Source organism: Hyalella azteca, unplaced genomic scaffold, assembly GCF_000764305.2.
Source record: "Hyalella azteca isolate HAZT.00-mixed unplaced genomic scaffold, Hazt_2.0.2 contig11593, whole genome shotgun sequence".
Taxonomy (NCBI): Eukaryota; Metazoa; Arthropoda; class Malacostraca; order Amphipoda; family Hyalellidae; genus Hyalella; species Hyalella azteca.
The window spans coordinates 13,832-30,400 of NW_025941585.1; the positions used below are offsets into that span (position 1 = coordinate 13,832).

Below are 16,569 nucleotides of genomic sequence, written 5' to 3' on the forward strand. Positions count from 1 at the left end.
GTGTAGTTGATTCAACGTCGATTCAATCATAGAATTCCTGCTGGGTACTGAGTTATATTTTTTAATGTTCGACTGTACCAATTATGTACTTGCATTCTGGAATTTTTGAACAGACGATGGAGCAGAACGCTGAATTGTTTTCAATGAAGATATAGTGATTTAAGTGTAATTTTCTTTGCTTTTAAAGATCGAATTTGTGTTATTGCTGTTTCTCACTCGGTTATAAATCTACGGGAAAAGCTTCGAACATTTCACTATATATCCAAAGCATCACTTCTACATACAGCCGCTTTGATTACCTGCTATCCATATTACTAATAAGCGACAAGTTTCATGAATTCCATACTCTTGACAAGGTATTCGCTAGTTGTGTCTGATCTCTTGCGTAAAATTGAAATACTTGCAATGTCTGATCGATATTAAAAATTACCATAATTTAGAATGTTTTTTACGCTGTTATCGATGGCAAACAAACCAGAAATATATGCTTTTAAAATGCCTCTAATTACCAATTTATCCGTTCAAAGTATTTAAAATGTTTCAATCCTGTGACATTAGGCCGGCACGCTACCTTGCACCAGTTTAAAGCGGTAATAAAGCTAATGCAATGTGGCGGCGCTATATGAGTTAATACATGTGTAAATAAACAGCAGGTTTCTGTGGGCGACGTTTGACTATACAGTCTGATACTTGTTTGATGGACTTTTGAGTTTGTTAACATAAAAATAATATCAATCATGATGTAATGGTCAAAAAGCATAGTGTGTGACTGTGTAAATGTCATGGTGCAAATAATCTTTTCTGGGCTAATGTTTTTTTATATTTCACATTGAGAAACTAATGCATGTGCATTAGAACCTTAGTTTAGATATATCTAACGTAAACATGTTGCTAAAAAACCTTTGTGAAATTCATTTCTCTATCAGTGGTGTGACGTAAATTGCTAAATAACTAAATAAGCAGCTAGAAATTAGACAAATCTGAAAAATCACAGAATGGACTGTGATATTAAGGAGATATCTGGTGGTCATTTATTTAATTTCATGTCATTGTGATAGGTTTTGAATGGCTGTAGAGCAAATTAGGTGGCCAAGTAATATTTCGGTAATTTTAAAATGGGTGGGAATCTTTTAGGACTCTAATCAATGTGAGCTCTCTTATAGAGGCTTGCACTATTCATATATTGGATGACTAAATTTGTTCAAAAAGGCTTAATAGCTGTATTTCTTGTACCTTCTATCTAGCATTATTGCATTCTGATATTCAAACATGGGATCATTTTGATCAGTTCTTAAATTTTCTTTAAAACCCACACTTTATTCAGGATTAAAAATAATCGTTTTTTTACGTTAAAAAACCCAGCCCGGGAGGGTAGGTGGTCAGTCACCCAGGCAGGTGTTCAGTGCAACCCTTGATCTTCTTTAATTTTCTTTGAAATTTATTTAATAATAGTAATTTAATAAAATTTTATTTAATAATGATAAAACAATTAATAATAATAATTTTTTCTTTTTTTAATCTTTGCCGGCTCCTCATACCTAAATGAAAATATTTGAATGTGTAGCGATGATGACTCGTTTAAATTTTCAAACCTAGAACAATTTTAACGTGACGGATCCCGGCCGCTAGGATTTTATTCTGGACATCACATTAATTTCCGTCGATTTCCCTACAGGAAATTGACGAATTGAGACAGATAACAGCTTCAGGATGCAACGAGAATGAGAGTTCAGCTGATTTTATCTTCCAAGTTATTATCTGAATGCCTAAATTTTATTATATAAAATGCCTAAATTTATATTGCATATAATTTTATTATCGTAGTACCCGTACCTATCAAATTCTTCAACTACGATTAACTCCTTCAAAATGCAAAAATTTTAAAAATATGTGCGAGTAGGTATATCTTATTAAAAATTAAAACTTTCTTGTAATTGTTTAAGATATTTGAATTCCTGTATATTTCTTAGCTTACCTCAGCAAACGTCAAGAAAACAGCGAAGTAAATCAAGCAAATCAACATCTGGGAATTGTTAAAAATTCATAACAAGGATCTCACTTCAGTAAAATTTTAACTGACATGACAATGTAGTTCTTGTTTCCATTTTACTTCATGCTATCCGACTTAATTATGATACATTCTTTACTACTCAAGGCAATTTGGATTATTAAAATTCAGATTCAATTTTCGACCAGGCAAAATGTTTTTCTGCGATTTGTGTGCTTTACTTGAAAAATATTAATGATCATCATGCTGTTACAGTTATGGCTACACTCACCGTTCTATTATAGAAGCAGCTATCCTACAAATTTTGTAACATTCACAGTAATATTGCTGTAAAAAAACATATTTAATATCATCATATAGTGATTAATGCGAGTTATTAATCCAATCAAATTTATTGCAAACCATTTCCATAGCTTTGTCAACCTTGTTTCTTTTGCCATCCATCGTCGTCGTTATTTGTGTTGCATGGCATATTCTTCGAGCATCTGTTTCGAAAAGCCGGGACCAATCAGCAGTCGCTCGGTTCAATGCAGTATAAGATCTTAAGTTAAAGTGTAGCGACAAACAGAAGTTATACCCATGCATAGCATGATTATGTTCCTCATTATTAACATGAATACATCTCTTAATAAGTGACACTCCGTATTCGTTACTTGACTAGTCTAGGGTGGAGCGTTTTTAGCGCATTTTCTCATTTATGGAAAAATGCACTATTGTGCTCGCCTTGTCCGTCCGTCCGTCTGTCTGTCTGTCCGTCCGTCCGTGACTTCACGTTTTCGTCGACGAGAAAATGCGCTCTCTGTCACTCACTGCAGTGAGTACTGAGTTATATTTTTTTCTGCTTTTTTGGGTTCGGTTTCACAATAATGCGGAAAAGTTTTGGCAGTGCAAAAAAAAAAAAAAAACGTGCGTATAATTCTAGAGCCCTTGGTCTATTTTTCATATTTCGAATGTCTTTTGAAAATTTTAAAAATCGTAAAATGAAGCATATATATGATTATTTTTTCAAAAATCCGTATCGCATGCTAAGGAATCATCATCGGCAAAAATCATCGTAGAAGCATCTTTAGAATATATGTTAAAAGTCTCAGAGATCTATCTTATCATCCTCCTTATTAGAATCGTAATAAAATGTTAAGAATATAAGAAAAAAAATAATATTCGTAAATTTTCTCCAAATAGACTTTGGTTTCTTGAGGAGTGCAATAGGGAAAAACACCTTCAAAACATCACTTATATACTTAGCTTGCTCCAATTTATAGAGCTCTATATTCCTATAGAGCTCTATAAACAAAATTATTACAATAGTTTCGCAATGTGAAATAAAAGTCATTATTACCAGAAAAGATTATTTTTACAATGATTTAATCCACATCCACTACGCTTTCCGACTATCACATCATGACTGATATTATTTTTGTGTTAACCAATTGAGCTGTACCATATTATTATCCATTCTATATTATCATTTCCATGGTTAGACGGTCAAACTTGAAACGACTAGTTTTGCTAAAATGGCTACTTAATTACTGACCATTTGACACTCGTATACCCAAGCATGCGCTGTTTAGGCGCTAGTTCGAAATGGCGGTGAGTTAGCATTCGTAGTTGACAGCTAATCAGTGTGATAGTTGCAAGGGAAATGTCTTTTTAATCCAAACTGTACAAGTATCTAGTGAATATAGAATGCCTAAATTTAAATAAAGATACTGTATCATTTGACGCATCCTTCACTGAATTATAAATTTTTGTGTCGTCGGCATACATGGAGCACACGCTGGACACTACTTCTGGCAGATCATTTATAAAAGCAACGAACAAAATAGGCCCCAGGACGCTTCCTTGTGGCACGCCACTGCGCACTGATGCCCAGTCTGACACGGTTCCGTTAATACTGACACGTTGTCGTCTACCTACTAGAAAATCTCTGATCCATTGGGGTACGTTTCCCTCAATTCCCAAAGACCTCACTTAACGCAACAGTCGCTCATGCGGAACACTGTCAAATGCTTTGGCAAAATCGAGGTACAATGAATCCACTGGTTCCCTTTCGTCCAGCAGGCGAGTCCAATTATTCAACGTAGACAATGCGTTAGTGGTGCAGGATCTACCAGCAATAAAACCATGTTGACAGTCTGATGGGAGATCGTAAACAGTCAAGTGATCGATAGTTATCGTCAGTTTGAAAAGATCCGGTCAAATGGCCTGTTTTTAGATCTCCTGTGAAGAAAGCACGAAAATTAAATGAATAGGCGACAGGCCAAATCAGGCTTTTCCTACAGCGTTGGAAATATTGTGTTATGTTATGTTATGTTATGTTATGTTATGTTATGTTATGTTATGTTATGTTATGTTATGTTATGTTATGTTATGTTATGTTATGTTATGTTATGAAATGATATTCAAGTCACGCTATCCACTGAAGTGATCGATGCAACGGGTGAGCAGTCAAGTCTATGAAAAAAGTGAGACGTCAAGGCAAGTCTATGCCGCAGGTGGGACGTCAAGGCAAGTCTATGCAGCAGGTGGGACGTCAAGGCAAGTCTATGCCGCAGGTGAGACGTCAAGGCAAGTCTATGCAGCAGGTGAGACGTCAAGGCAAGTCTATGCAGCATGTGAGACGTCAAGGCAAGTCTATGCAGCAGGTGGGACGTCAAGGCAAGTCTATGCAGCAGGTGAGACGTCAAGGCAAGTCTATGCAGCAGGTGAGACGCCAAGGCAAGTCTATGCAGCAGGTGGGACGTCAAGGCAAGTCTATGCAGCAGGTGAGACGTCAAGGCAAGTCTATGCCGCAGGTGAAACGTCAAGGCGAGTATGAAACGGTGTAGGCAGCAAAGAAAGTCTGAAACGGATGATAAGTCAGGGCAAGTGAATGAAACGGAAAATGAAACAGGGGAATTCGGAAACGGGTGATCCGCCATGGCGAGTCTGAAACGGTTGAGCGTTATGCCAAGTCTGCGCAACGGGTGATAGTAATAGCGAAGTCTGAAACACATGATATGTCAAGGCAAATTAATTCAACCGTTGAGATGTCAGGGCAAGTATGTGCAACGGGTCAGGCGTCAAAAAATCTATGAACGGGTAATGCTTCAAATCACGCCTATGCCCAAGATGGCGCCGGCCTGTTGATCTTCGTGACAAAACTGTATCTGTGCATCCTACAAGCCATAGAATAGTTCTAGGTTAACTCTTCCTTTCGACACTCAATCGTCTTTTCAACTACTTTGCCCGCCCTCCAGCCAACCTATTATTGTAGCAATACACAAGCACTTACTTTATTTAAAAATGAAGCATTCACCTTCCAAAGAATACCAGGTCATTCACAATGCTGGTAAAGAGGCAGCTGAAATTGCCTTGATAGCCAAGTTGATAGGCCTATTCTTTGACATCTACGAGCAATGTGCATTATGCATCTTGGGGTCCAGCAAATTTTTGAAAGTCAGTATCATACGTAGAGGTGCACGTCAATGCATGGCCAGTTTAAACGAGAGCGCAGCCGTGGGTAACAAAATTGACTCGTAAACAGGCCCTGGGCCCAACGCCAACCATCGGCATGCAATATCTACACATAGCCTCATATCAATGAGCTGTGTGTAAGTGACTCATATCACCACATCAACTTTAAAAAACATAGCCACTGCTTCACAGCGCCGGAGCACAACTGGCCGGAGCGCAGCAGGCCCTACCTACAACGCCTCACGTTAGGTTAGGTTAGGAGTAGGGCCTGGGTAAGGCGTTGTAGGTAGGGCCTGCTGCGCTCCGGCCAGTTGTGCTCCGGCGCTGTGAAACAGCGCCTGTGACTGAACGGCAATGTTGAGGTGAAAGCTCTGTGTCGAAAGCCGTGACGATGCCCGGCTGCGTTACGCTCGGGAAGGTATATGAATCGCACTGTGGACTTGGGTTATGCTGACCTCTGCCTATCCACCAGTTTAAACTAGGATTGATCAAACCATCCGTTTGTCCGGAGGCTTTTCACACACAGAAAGCTCGTCGAACACGAGACCCGTGTTTTTCTCCATTTCGGCACACAATGAAAAATACCTTCGTCAAATACGCTCTCACTTTTTGGCATCTCATGGCACCTAGGTCCCGGAAATAAACTATTAATGCTTCAGGCTCTCCTCAGAGTATGGGAAAGCCTGTACATAATTTTGTCACCGGATAAATTTGAATTGAGTTTTGAACTTCATTCTTTCCTACCTGGCTTCAGAACTGTTTGATTCTACTTGCTACTTATAACTCTCAGACAAACGAAAAAGAAGTTTGCAATGTAAATCATCAATTATCAGTACTCAGCTTTGAAAATTCCATCAATAAATTCGGTTGAATTTCATATCACGTTCATTCGTATCATCTATAAGCTCTTACTCTTAGTATTTGGCAGAAATTTCTCTATCGGGACACAATGCGTTATTTAACATTACGTGCGTTCGTACCGGTGACATTACCTCTGTAACAACATGCCGCCTAAACATCCGATAAGTTTTTTGTGCACAGCCGAATGAGATTCAATTTTATGGTTCAAAACATTTTAAAATCTTAATAAATGGTTCCAATATATTATAAAGCGCCTAAATGGTTAAGCTAGCAACAATTCTGAGTCTGTTATCTTTGTTTTCGACGAAAAAGTTAAGACATTAAAGTTAAGCTATTAGGCTAGCGCTAGCTGTGTAAATTTCGGAGTCAGCACTGTACTAGCCTACTAGGTACTACGTTTATAAACAAGGTGAGCCAATCCATTTCTTTTGCGTAGCAGCGTAGGTATCCATTCCCTTCCTGACAGAATTTTCTTAACTCGAAATAGCAAATTAAATTATTTTTAATTATTTGGGACGATAGCCTATTTTTGATATTTATGCCTATAATTTGCTGTACGAATACGATCATAGACAAAAAAATTATACGATTACTACTATTCAGGCTCCTGCCAGGGCAGCCAGGCTTTAGTGCCTTATCTTATGGCTTATGCCTTAGTTATTGCTTAGTAGCAGAAGAATGCAGTCTCAGCCTCTCACATTTATAATCTACTGTTTTTTATTCTACTCAGTACTCAGTTTTGCACTTAAACTCTGGAACTGAAAGGACATCTAAATGTGGGCTAGTCTGGAAAAGTCCTATTTTTGTCTGAAATATCGCAGCTCTAATATCATATAATTTCAGTAGGTATGAAATCTCGCGGCTCGAATCATAGTGACAAACCAGAGATTTTTTAGAATCAGTTCATTTTTAATTTCCTCATTTACCCAAGATTTAAACCAATTTCTTATGTATGATGATGCTGGTATCCAGGATACTTTACTGGTCTACTTATAGGACTCAAAAATGAACTTGAGGGAGAGTCTAAAAAACTCTCTGCTTTGCCACTATGCATGATACTTTACTGGTCTACTTATAGGACTCAAAAATGAACTTGAGGGAGAGTCTAAAAAACTCTCTGCTTCATGGTGCAATTCTATAGGTTATTCAAAAGAATATGGTCTTATGTCCTTTTGAACCGATCAACGCTTCTTTACGGACCGATCGTAAAACACCTTCACCGGCAAAAGCTTTCACACTTCTGAAGAGAGGTGAGCTGACACGCATAGTATACAAGTCATAGAGCCTAAATTTTTAATATCTATGTAAAAAATGTACGTTTCTGCATGGATTATAATGCTGTTAACATTAACAAACTTTGAATTATCTCTGATGCAAGAAATACTTGCTTAAATAATTTTATTTTCAATATAAGCGACTGGATGCAACAATCGGTTTGCAAGAACCAACATAGCCCTGAACAACAGTAATTTTGATTGATGTTAATTTCTAATTTAAAATGTATTTAGCCAGTATTTCTTGCATCAGAGTTACTTTCAAGTATTTCAATGCTAACGGCATCAAAATCCACGCAGAAACGTAAACTTTTAATAGGTTTTACACTGTAATTTACGCTCCTAGTCCAAAGAACTGAGACCGATTTCAAATCAAAAATGACTAAATTGAATCCATCGCGCTTTCTGGCACCTTCTCTCACAGCTGATTGCAGTTGCAGTGCATTTTTTTAGCTTAAGTTGCCAATATGTATTTAATGTAGTTTTCCGTAGTTCCGTTGGTACAAAACTTACAAAACAACGTTGAATTATTGATTGCTAATTTCTCGCATTAGGTTAATTTTTATGATTCAAATTAATCATAGAAGTTGTATCTCCATGATTGCAAGCTGAATTAATATTACGAATAGAAGGTTCACATACAGGCTACAGTGATACAGATGCCAGCGCTAGCAGCGGCAATAAAATGAACTACTTTATTGTTTAGTATCTTGTCTAAAAATATAATAATATTGTATTCTATTTAGGTCCGGTCGCTTAAAGTGTTCCAGCAACATATTTTCCATTACTAATTATTTGAATGTATTAACTTTTGGCGCAGTAAGATATTAAATTGTTTGAATTTTAAACAAAGATTATGCTTCCACATCCAGATGCTAGCGCCAGCAGTGGCCATCAAAGGAACTATTTGTGGTACAGCGAAATATTGCATTTTTTTTGTCACAGTCGATGTAGCTACCACGTGTTCTTGTGTGTGACGTCACCACTAGGGCACTAGCCATATGTAAACATATGGCTAGCGTGAAGATGGGACCAGTTTTGCATTGAAATGGATGGTTATTTGTGAATAATATTTTCGATTGTGATATAACATATTTCTGATTGTGAAATAATTTTGATTGTGATATTGACACTTGACAGTAGTGTCAACATTTGAATATCAAAGTTCTAGCACCATGAATTACGAGGTAAGAGTGTATTGACTGAGCAGAGCTAGAATCATGGCTGAGGCTTAACCGATGTCATTGTCATTTTTTACGTCATTGATATCATTATGGAACCAATGTAAGTAACTAAGGAATTTCCCAGTTCAAATATTTATTGATTTATTACTATCAATTTCGAAACTCCACATATTTCTAAAGGGAGTTGTGATGAGACCATGGGGTCAAACTGTTGAGTTTAGACAATTGCAACTTGCAAGAGGGGCCCAAGGGCCAAGGGCATGGGGCCTTGCAAAAGGTTAAGACCGCCGCACGGCAGTGGACCGTCATAAGTACCTCTCTTCATAGAATTCCACTATGCTCTGCTTTGCCACTATGGCTCGAATGTCATAAATTTTTGTTTGATTAAAAAATCGCGGTTTGCACTTCGCAAACATGTCATTTCATAAAATTTTCAACTTCCGCAATCCGCATTACTTTTCCGTTTCCGCCAAAAATATCTTGCAGAAAAAACATAAACATCGTAATGTAAACAAATAAACAAAACGTTTGTTGAAGATCGCGCATAGTTGCGGTCATGTCAAAGCGGTCAGACTGTATATTAACACGTGCTGAACTTACAGTAAAGACAAATTTTATTGTTGATGTTTGACTGTTTAAGGGTAAAATTAGAGATTTGGGGTAACACGTGCATAAACTTTGTAAATAAATTCGCATTCGCACCTCGTAAATGGCTTTTCATGGCCGAGATATGGAATTCACGGCTCAGTAAAATAGAATCACGGCTCGTAGAAATGGAATCACGGCTGGCAAATCCATAAAACCACGGCTCGAAAAATTCAGTCGCGGCTCGCCAAGTAGATATATTCCATACTAGATATAATTATAAATACCTAGTAGTATATACTTAAGATTCCAAATATTAATTAATATCTTATGTAGCTTAATCTTTATCTAAGTAAATGCTGCCTGCTTGTGCCCCTTAGGCTAAGGTAGTGATTTAAATCTCGAATAGATGAGGAAATTAAAAATGAACTGATTGTGAAATATCTGTGGTTTGACTCTACCCAAGCGTGAAAAACATCTGCCTTTACTTTAGCCTAATGCTGTGACTATACTCTATAGTTTTCTGGCCGGCAGCCATTTCTGGAACTGCTAGATTTCCGCCAGATGATATAGTACCTCCTAACTACCTAATTGTTAACAAAAGTGCGCAATTGGGCTGTGAGATTCCAATTGTATTAAAAAATTTTCACATAGAGCCAAACGATTTCAGAATTTCAGAAATGCATAGGAAAATTCCAATCCTGAATTCTGTCACTACCATCAAACGGAGTAATAAGGCATGGGCAGGGTAAATCAGTCTAGTCCTGAGTCCTCCATCCTGGAGTAAAAATGTTATAGCAGCAAAACTGATTAAAATATTGCAAAACTAAAATAGGTGGTGGCATAAACTTCAACAATTTTCCTATCTACCGTAAAATGGGGTAACTTTGACCACTTTTTTCAAAATGATGCCATTTTTTTACTAGAAAAGTTAAACTTAAATTGAAACATGCAAAATACAGGTCTATACTCTAGCTTTACTTACCATAAATTGCTGGCTCCTGCCTCTCATAGTTTTGATGTAACTTCAAAAAAAGTGATGGTCTTCGTTACCCCAGCTCTTGGGATTTCTTTGACTGGGTGGTAAAATCAATTTTATTTTTTGGTAAAATAACTCCAGGTTTTGATGCATTGTAGTAGAAATCTTCTAGTTACATATACAAAAGACAAATTTTAGGAAAGTGTCATAGTTTGCAAATGGGGGTGCCGCCCCCCAATGGGCGAAATGTGACCATCTAATGGCAGCCGTGACGGGGTAACATTGACCGGTTTGGAAATTAAGTTAAAATTACCATATATAAGACTGTAGAGTCTGAAACATAAAGAAAAAAACATTACCGTAATAGGTGTATCAAACATAAAATATGTTATATAGGTACCTATGGTAATTTTAACTTAATTTCCAAGCCGGTCAATGTTACCCCGTCACGGCTGCCATTAGGTGGTCAAAGTTACCCCATTGGGGGGTGGCACCCCCCATTTGCAAACTTTGACACTTTCCTAAAATTTGTCTTTTGCATATGTAACTAAAAGATTCTACTACAATGCATCAAAACCTGGAGTTATTTTACCAAAAAATAAAAGAATTGGAGGGGGTACTCCGACAGGCTTTAAATACCGTAATAGCTTTTTTTCGTGGGTCACATTTTTAATTTTTTAACCTATTAGATATGCAAACTTTTTAAATATTTCTATTGTGTTATGTAGCCTCAGTATTAGGCCTTTGGTGGCCATTGACAAAATTTTTCTATGTTGAATCATTTTTGAGTTTTGGGGGTTTTGTTAAAAAAACGAAAAGTGGTCAAAGTTACCCCGCTGTTCAAAGTAGCCCCATTTTACGGTATGTATTACAAAGTAAGTTTAGAAAGCATACATTTACTAGCTCTAAAAAATCCTTGAATAAATGTTGAAAATTTATATATTCAGAAAAAGTACTTCTGCTAAGGTCTGTAGTAAAAAAAATATTTGCTGTATGTATTAAAAAATTTGGCATGAAAAAAGTTGGTGACAAGTGTTAGCTTTAAAGCTTCATTGACAGAATTTTGTACTTTAATCCAAAGCAAAATGGTGGCCATTTCTGCATCAGGGTATTAAGGGACACTCCCCTGGGGCAATACAGGACATCCCTAAAAACACATTTACTGTAGAACTTTGGTTAACAAAGGCTCCAGTTAACAAAAAAAAAAAAATCAAATAAGAACAATGAATTCTGATAACATTTACCTTGCACAGCAAAAAAAATTGACTTAACAAAAATTAATGCATCATCAGATATCACAAAATTGTGCATACTGCATAGAATGTTAATAGTCGTAGATGGAATTGTGCACTGAGCAACATAGAATGAAAGGTAATTAACCTGAACAATGATTTATTTCTCCAAAAATATGATGGTTGTCACTAAAATATTAATTTCTGTTGTAGATATGTTTTTTTACTCTCTTTTTTTTTTTGTTATATGGTAGCAAATTTCCAATTAAAATGGTACAAAATTACAAGCCCATTCCTGTAAGCTTCCAGATCCGGAAGAAATGCTATACAGCTGCAGGTATAAGTCATCAACATGCAATGGCATGTCCATGGATAGAGTAATATCACTTCAATAATACACTAATGTATGGATGTGGTAAATTCATATTAATAAAGGAATTAAACCAGTACAAATCACATAAAATCATTTAGGTATTCTACATTTACATCATCTACAAAGAAATAAGAGGAATTTAGAGTAGTGTTTGTTATGGATGAGTACACTCTGCAGGCTTCAAATGTTTTAAAATTAAGTTTTATTGGAATATGTCTCCACTTTTTTTTGCATCTGGCACCTTATGAATAGCATATGGAATTTTTTGGAGATGCCATACAATAGCCCCTGCAAAGACCTAAAAGTGAGCCCAAACTTGTTGCTGAAATGTTTCCTGGTAAGTTATCAACGAAAAACAAAAAACTCATCCATGTTTGATGGTACCAATATCATTTTGTGCATGGGCAATTTTTGAAAATTGCATGTGAAAATGTGCACTTCTTATATTTTCTGAAAAATTAGCCAAGGGGTATAAAAATGTGTGTGTATAATATCCTACAAGCATGGGTGTTTTTGTCTTGTACACCAGTGGCTTCTGCCCAAATTTCCTGTCCTAAAATATAAATGAGTTGAAAGCACCTATGTACCTATGTCAATATGAAATAATGGGCAGGATTACGTATCTGAATGTTGTGCATAAAAATTATAATTTTCAGGGAAATTTCAAATAATTGTGTTTTTCTTTATTATATGAAATAATTTAGGCAAGGTATATACCGTAGGTAAATATATTGGTTGTAATCTTTGACTTTATTAGCTGAAATAGGGAAGGAAGGTATTCAAGGTTCTTTAAAATTGAAGGCGTTGAATGAAAGATGACTTTCCAACTCCCCTAATACCGTCAACCGGGGCTACTCGAGACAGGCCTATGACACGGCGTAAAACTGTTGTAGTAGCGAAACTAATTGGAATATCGCAAAACTAAAAATAGTGGCGTAAACGTAACTATTTTTCCTATCTAACAAGTAAAAATCACAGAAAATGTCATTTATTCTACCTCTACATCATCTACAATGAAAGAGGAGGACTTCAGAGTACTGTTAGTAATGGATGAGTACGCTCTGCATGCTTCAAATGTTTTGAAATGAAGTTTTATTCCCGTTGTCCCGAGTAGCCCCAACCGACGGGGCTACTCGGGACAATCTCTATTATGCGTCTGGCACCTTACGAATAGCATATGGATTTTTTTGACAACGCCATTCGATAGCCCTGCCAATCAGCTATAAAATGAGACTAAACTTGTTTATGAAATGTTTCATCATAAGAAGTTATTAACTGTTATTTAAAACTAATCCTTCAAATCTGTCCCGAGTAGCCCCGGTTGACGGTAGCCATCCTCATCCACACAGTAGTTATTTTCTCATTTTTAAAATTAATTTAACTTTATATCATTATAAAAGAGGACTTGAAATCAAAACCTAACTGGGTAAGTGTCAAAAATAGGCCCCTAACTTAACTGGGCTTCCTATCATACGGCAACCTAAGTGAGTGCAAAACCGGGTGAACAAATTAGGTACCATGAAACCAGTTAGACCAAAATGTGTATCACCTAGCAGGCTAACAAACCTGAATAAACAGACTACCGTCAACCGGGGCTACTCGGGATGGGCGGGGTAACTCGGGACAGTCCTCCGACACGGTTTAAAACTGTTTTAGTAGCAAAACTAATTGGAATATTGCAAAACTAAATATAGTGGGTTAACGTCAACATTTTTCCTATCTGTGTAGTACCTATAGAGGAAGTTGAAAAATACATTTACTAGCTTTGAAAAATTCCTGAAAAAATGGTGAAAAACAATATTTTGAAGTTACTTCTGCTAAGGTCTGTAGTAAAAAATATATTTGCTGTTTTAAAAAATTTTGCTTAGAAAAAAGTGGCAGACAAGTGTCAGCATGAAAACTTTATTTGCAGAATTTACATACCTCAATCCGAAAAAAAATGGCGGCCATTTCTGCACGGCGGGGCTACTCGGGACATTCCCCCGGGGCTATTCGGGACACCCCCAAAAATGCATTTACAGTAGAACCTCAGTTAGCAAAGGCTCCAGTTAAGAAAAAAATTGATTAAAAACAAAGAATATTTATTACATTTACCTCGCTGAGCGAAAAAATTTCACTTGTCAAAAAATTAGTGCATCATCGGTCATCACAAAATTGTGCATAGCATGTCATGTATAGAATTGTGCACCAGGCATCATAGAATGAAAAGTAATTGACCTAAACTATGATTCATTTCTCCAAAACATATGATGGTTGTCACTAAAACATTCCTTTCTGTTTCAGGTACCGGTACCTATGTTTTCACAATCTTTTTTATAGTAAATTCACTTAATGTAATTAAAATGGTGTGAAATTACAAGCTGTCCTTTAAGCTTGCAGATACAGAAAAAATGCTATAAGGCTGCTGATATGAAGCTTGCAGTGGACAAGGTTGTTGTAAATGCTCAATGGCATGTTCATGGATACGGTAATATTGCATCAATAATATGATAATGTCACATCAATAATACGGTCATTAATGTATATGGTAATATCATATCAATAAAGGAAAAATCACAGAAAATGTCATTTATTCTACCTCTACATCATATACAATGAAAGAGGAGGACTTCAGAGTACTGTTAGTAATGGATGAGTACGCTCTGCATGCTTCAAATGTTTTAAAATGAAGTTTTATTCCAAGTGTCCCAAGTAGCCCCGTTTGGCAACACTACTCAGGACACTCTTTTTTTTGCTTCTGGCACCTTACGAATAGCATATGGATTTTTTTTGGAGAAGCCATGTGATAGCCCTTGCAAAGAGCTTTGAAATGAGCCTAAACTTGTTTATGAAATGTTTCATGGTAAGAAGTTATGAATGAAAAACCTTTGAAATTGTCCCGAGTAGCCCCGGTTGATGGTAGTAATGGATGAGTACGCTCTGCATGCTTCAAACATTTTAAAATGAGGTTTTATTTCAAGTGTCCCACATTACCCCATTCCCGGGGGTAGTTAGGGACGCTTTTTTTTGCATCTGGCACCTTACAAATAGCATAGGGAATTTTTTCAGAGATGCCATACAATAGCCCTTGCAAACAGCTTCAAAATGAGCCCAAACCTTTTTATGAAATGTTCCATGGTAAGAAGGTATTAATGAAAATGCTCACAACCATCCCTTATTACCACGTTTGACGGTACTTCACCAAGGGGGCTCAGTGTAACCACCAATCTCCAGCAGTAAGAGTGACAGCCCACAACAGTGAATTTTTCTCCTGTTTATTGGTAGCGTCTGCCAAATTGTACAAAATTGCATGCTCACGCAAGATTGCAAATTTATTACTTAATACCTTGAAACCATATATGATTTGGACCACTTTTAGCACCTACCTTTTTATGATAGAAATAATTGCATTGTAAACATAAAAATACATCTTAATTGCATTTGTAGAATATCTCATGGTTTTTCAAGAGCCATTTCCTCAATGGTAAAATGTTCAAAGTCACCCTGTTTTATGGTACCCAGGGGACTTTAATGGATATAAGAATATACTATAAAAAAGAATTATATAATTATAATTCTCTAATAAGTGCTTTATTATTGCAATAATCATGATAAGCAATTGTTTGATAAGACAATTTTTAATAAGTGTCTGCATTCCAGGTGATGTCGTCAGGCCGCCCCATCAAGTGCGTGGTAGTGGGGGACGGCACGGTCGGCAAGACGTGCATGCTCATCTCCTACACCACCGACTCCTTCCCTAAGGAATATGTCCCCACTGTGTAGGTATCAACAAGGAACATGTCCCCACTGTGTAGGTATTGACAAGGAATATGTCCCCAGTGTATGTATTTCATGATGGTATCACATTCTTCATAAATTACTGATTTTCTCATCAGGACAGATGTTATTTGCTTCTGTGCATATCTTTCTCAATTGGTCATTATAATGTATTTGCCTTATAATTTTTGATCAATATGATGGAGTTGAAATATGTTCAGACAATCCAATAAAACCATCTTTACTTGATCCCAAATGGCTTGCTTTTGCAAACAAGATTGATTTATTTGTGAAATTTTTATATAAGTATATCTCTCATGTATACATAGTAGGTAATCTGTTTAGATATTCTACATTTCTTGTAATATCGATGGTACCATTTAAACCATAAATAATTTTAGTTTGTTTCAAAGGTCAAGGTGATTTGATGAAAATGGGGGTACTGGTACCTAGCTTATTGAATTAAATGAATGATTCATTTTTTTGAGAATTTGCTGGAGATCAAATGTGAGGACTGGAAAATAAGTATAATGGTGGCTTTAATTGTATTGAAACAGATAGATATTGAGCAATGGAAGTGAATTGATTCAGTCTTAAGATCAAAGAATTCCACCCTGACATCCTCCATCCCTTCCACCGACATCCTCCGTCCCTTCCACCCTGACATCCTCCATCCCTTCCACCCTGACATCCTCCGTCCCTTCCACCCTGACATCCTCCGTCCCTTCCACCCTGACATCCTCCGTCCCTTCCACCCTGACATCCTCTGTCCCTTCCACCCTGACATCCTCCGTCCCTTCCACCCTGACATCCTCCGTCCCTTCCACCCTGACATCCTCCGTCCCTTCCACCCTGACATCC

General features: G+C 36.9%; 1 protein-coding gene across 1 annotated transcript in view; it reads left to right on the forward strand.

Moving 5' to 3' along the window:
- Positions 1-6,441: 6,441 nt before the first annotated feature.
- The window catches only part of LOC108664378 (ras-related C3 botulinum toxin substrate 1), a 19,442-nt gene continuing 9,314 nt past the window's right edge, over positions 6,442-16,569 (forward strand). Inside the window, exons 1-3 of the mRNA XM_018150956.2 lie at positions 6,442-6,734; positions 15,592-15,710; positions 16,307-16,548. Of these exons, the coding sequence (XP_018006445.1) occupies positions 15,595-15,710; positions 16,307-16,548 (358 nt within the window). The 5' untranslated portion in view covers positions 6,442-6,734; positions 15,592-15,594. The remainder of the gene's footprint in view (positions 6,735-15,591; positions 15,711-16,306; positions 16,549-16,569) is intronic.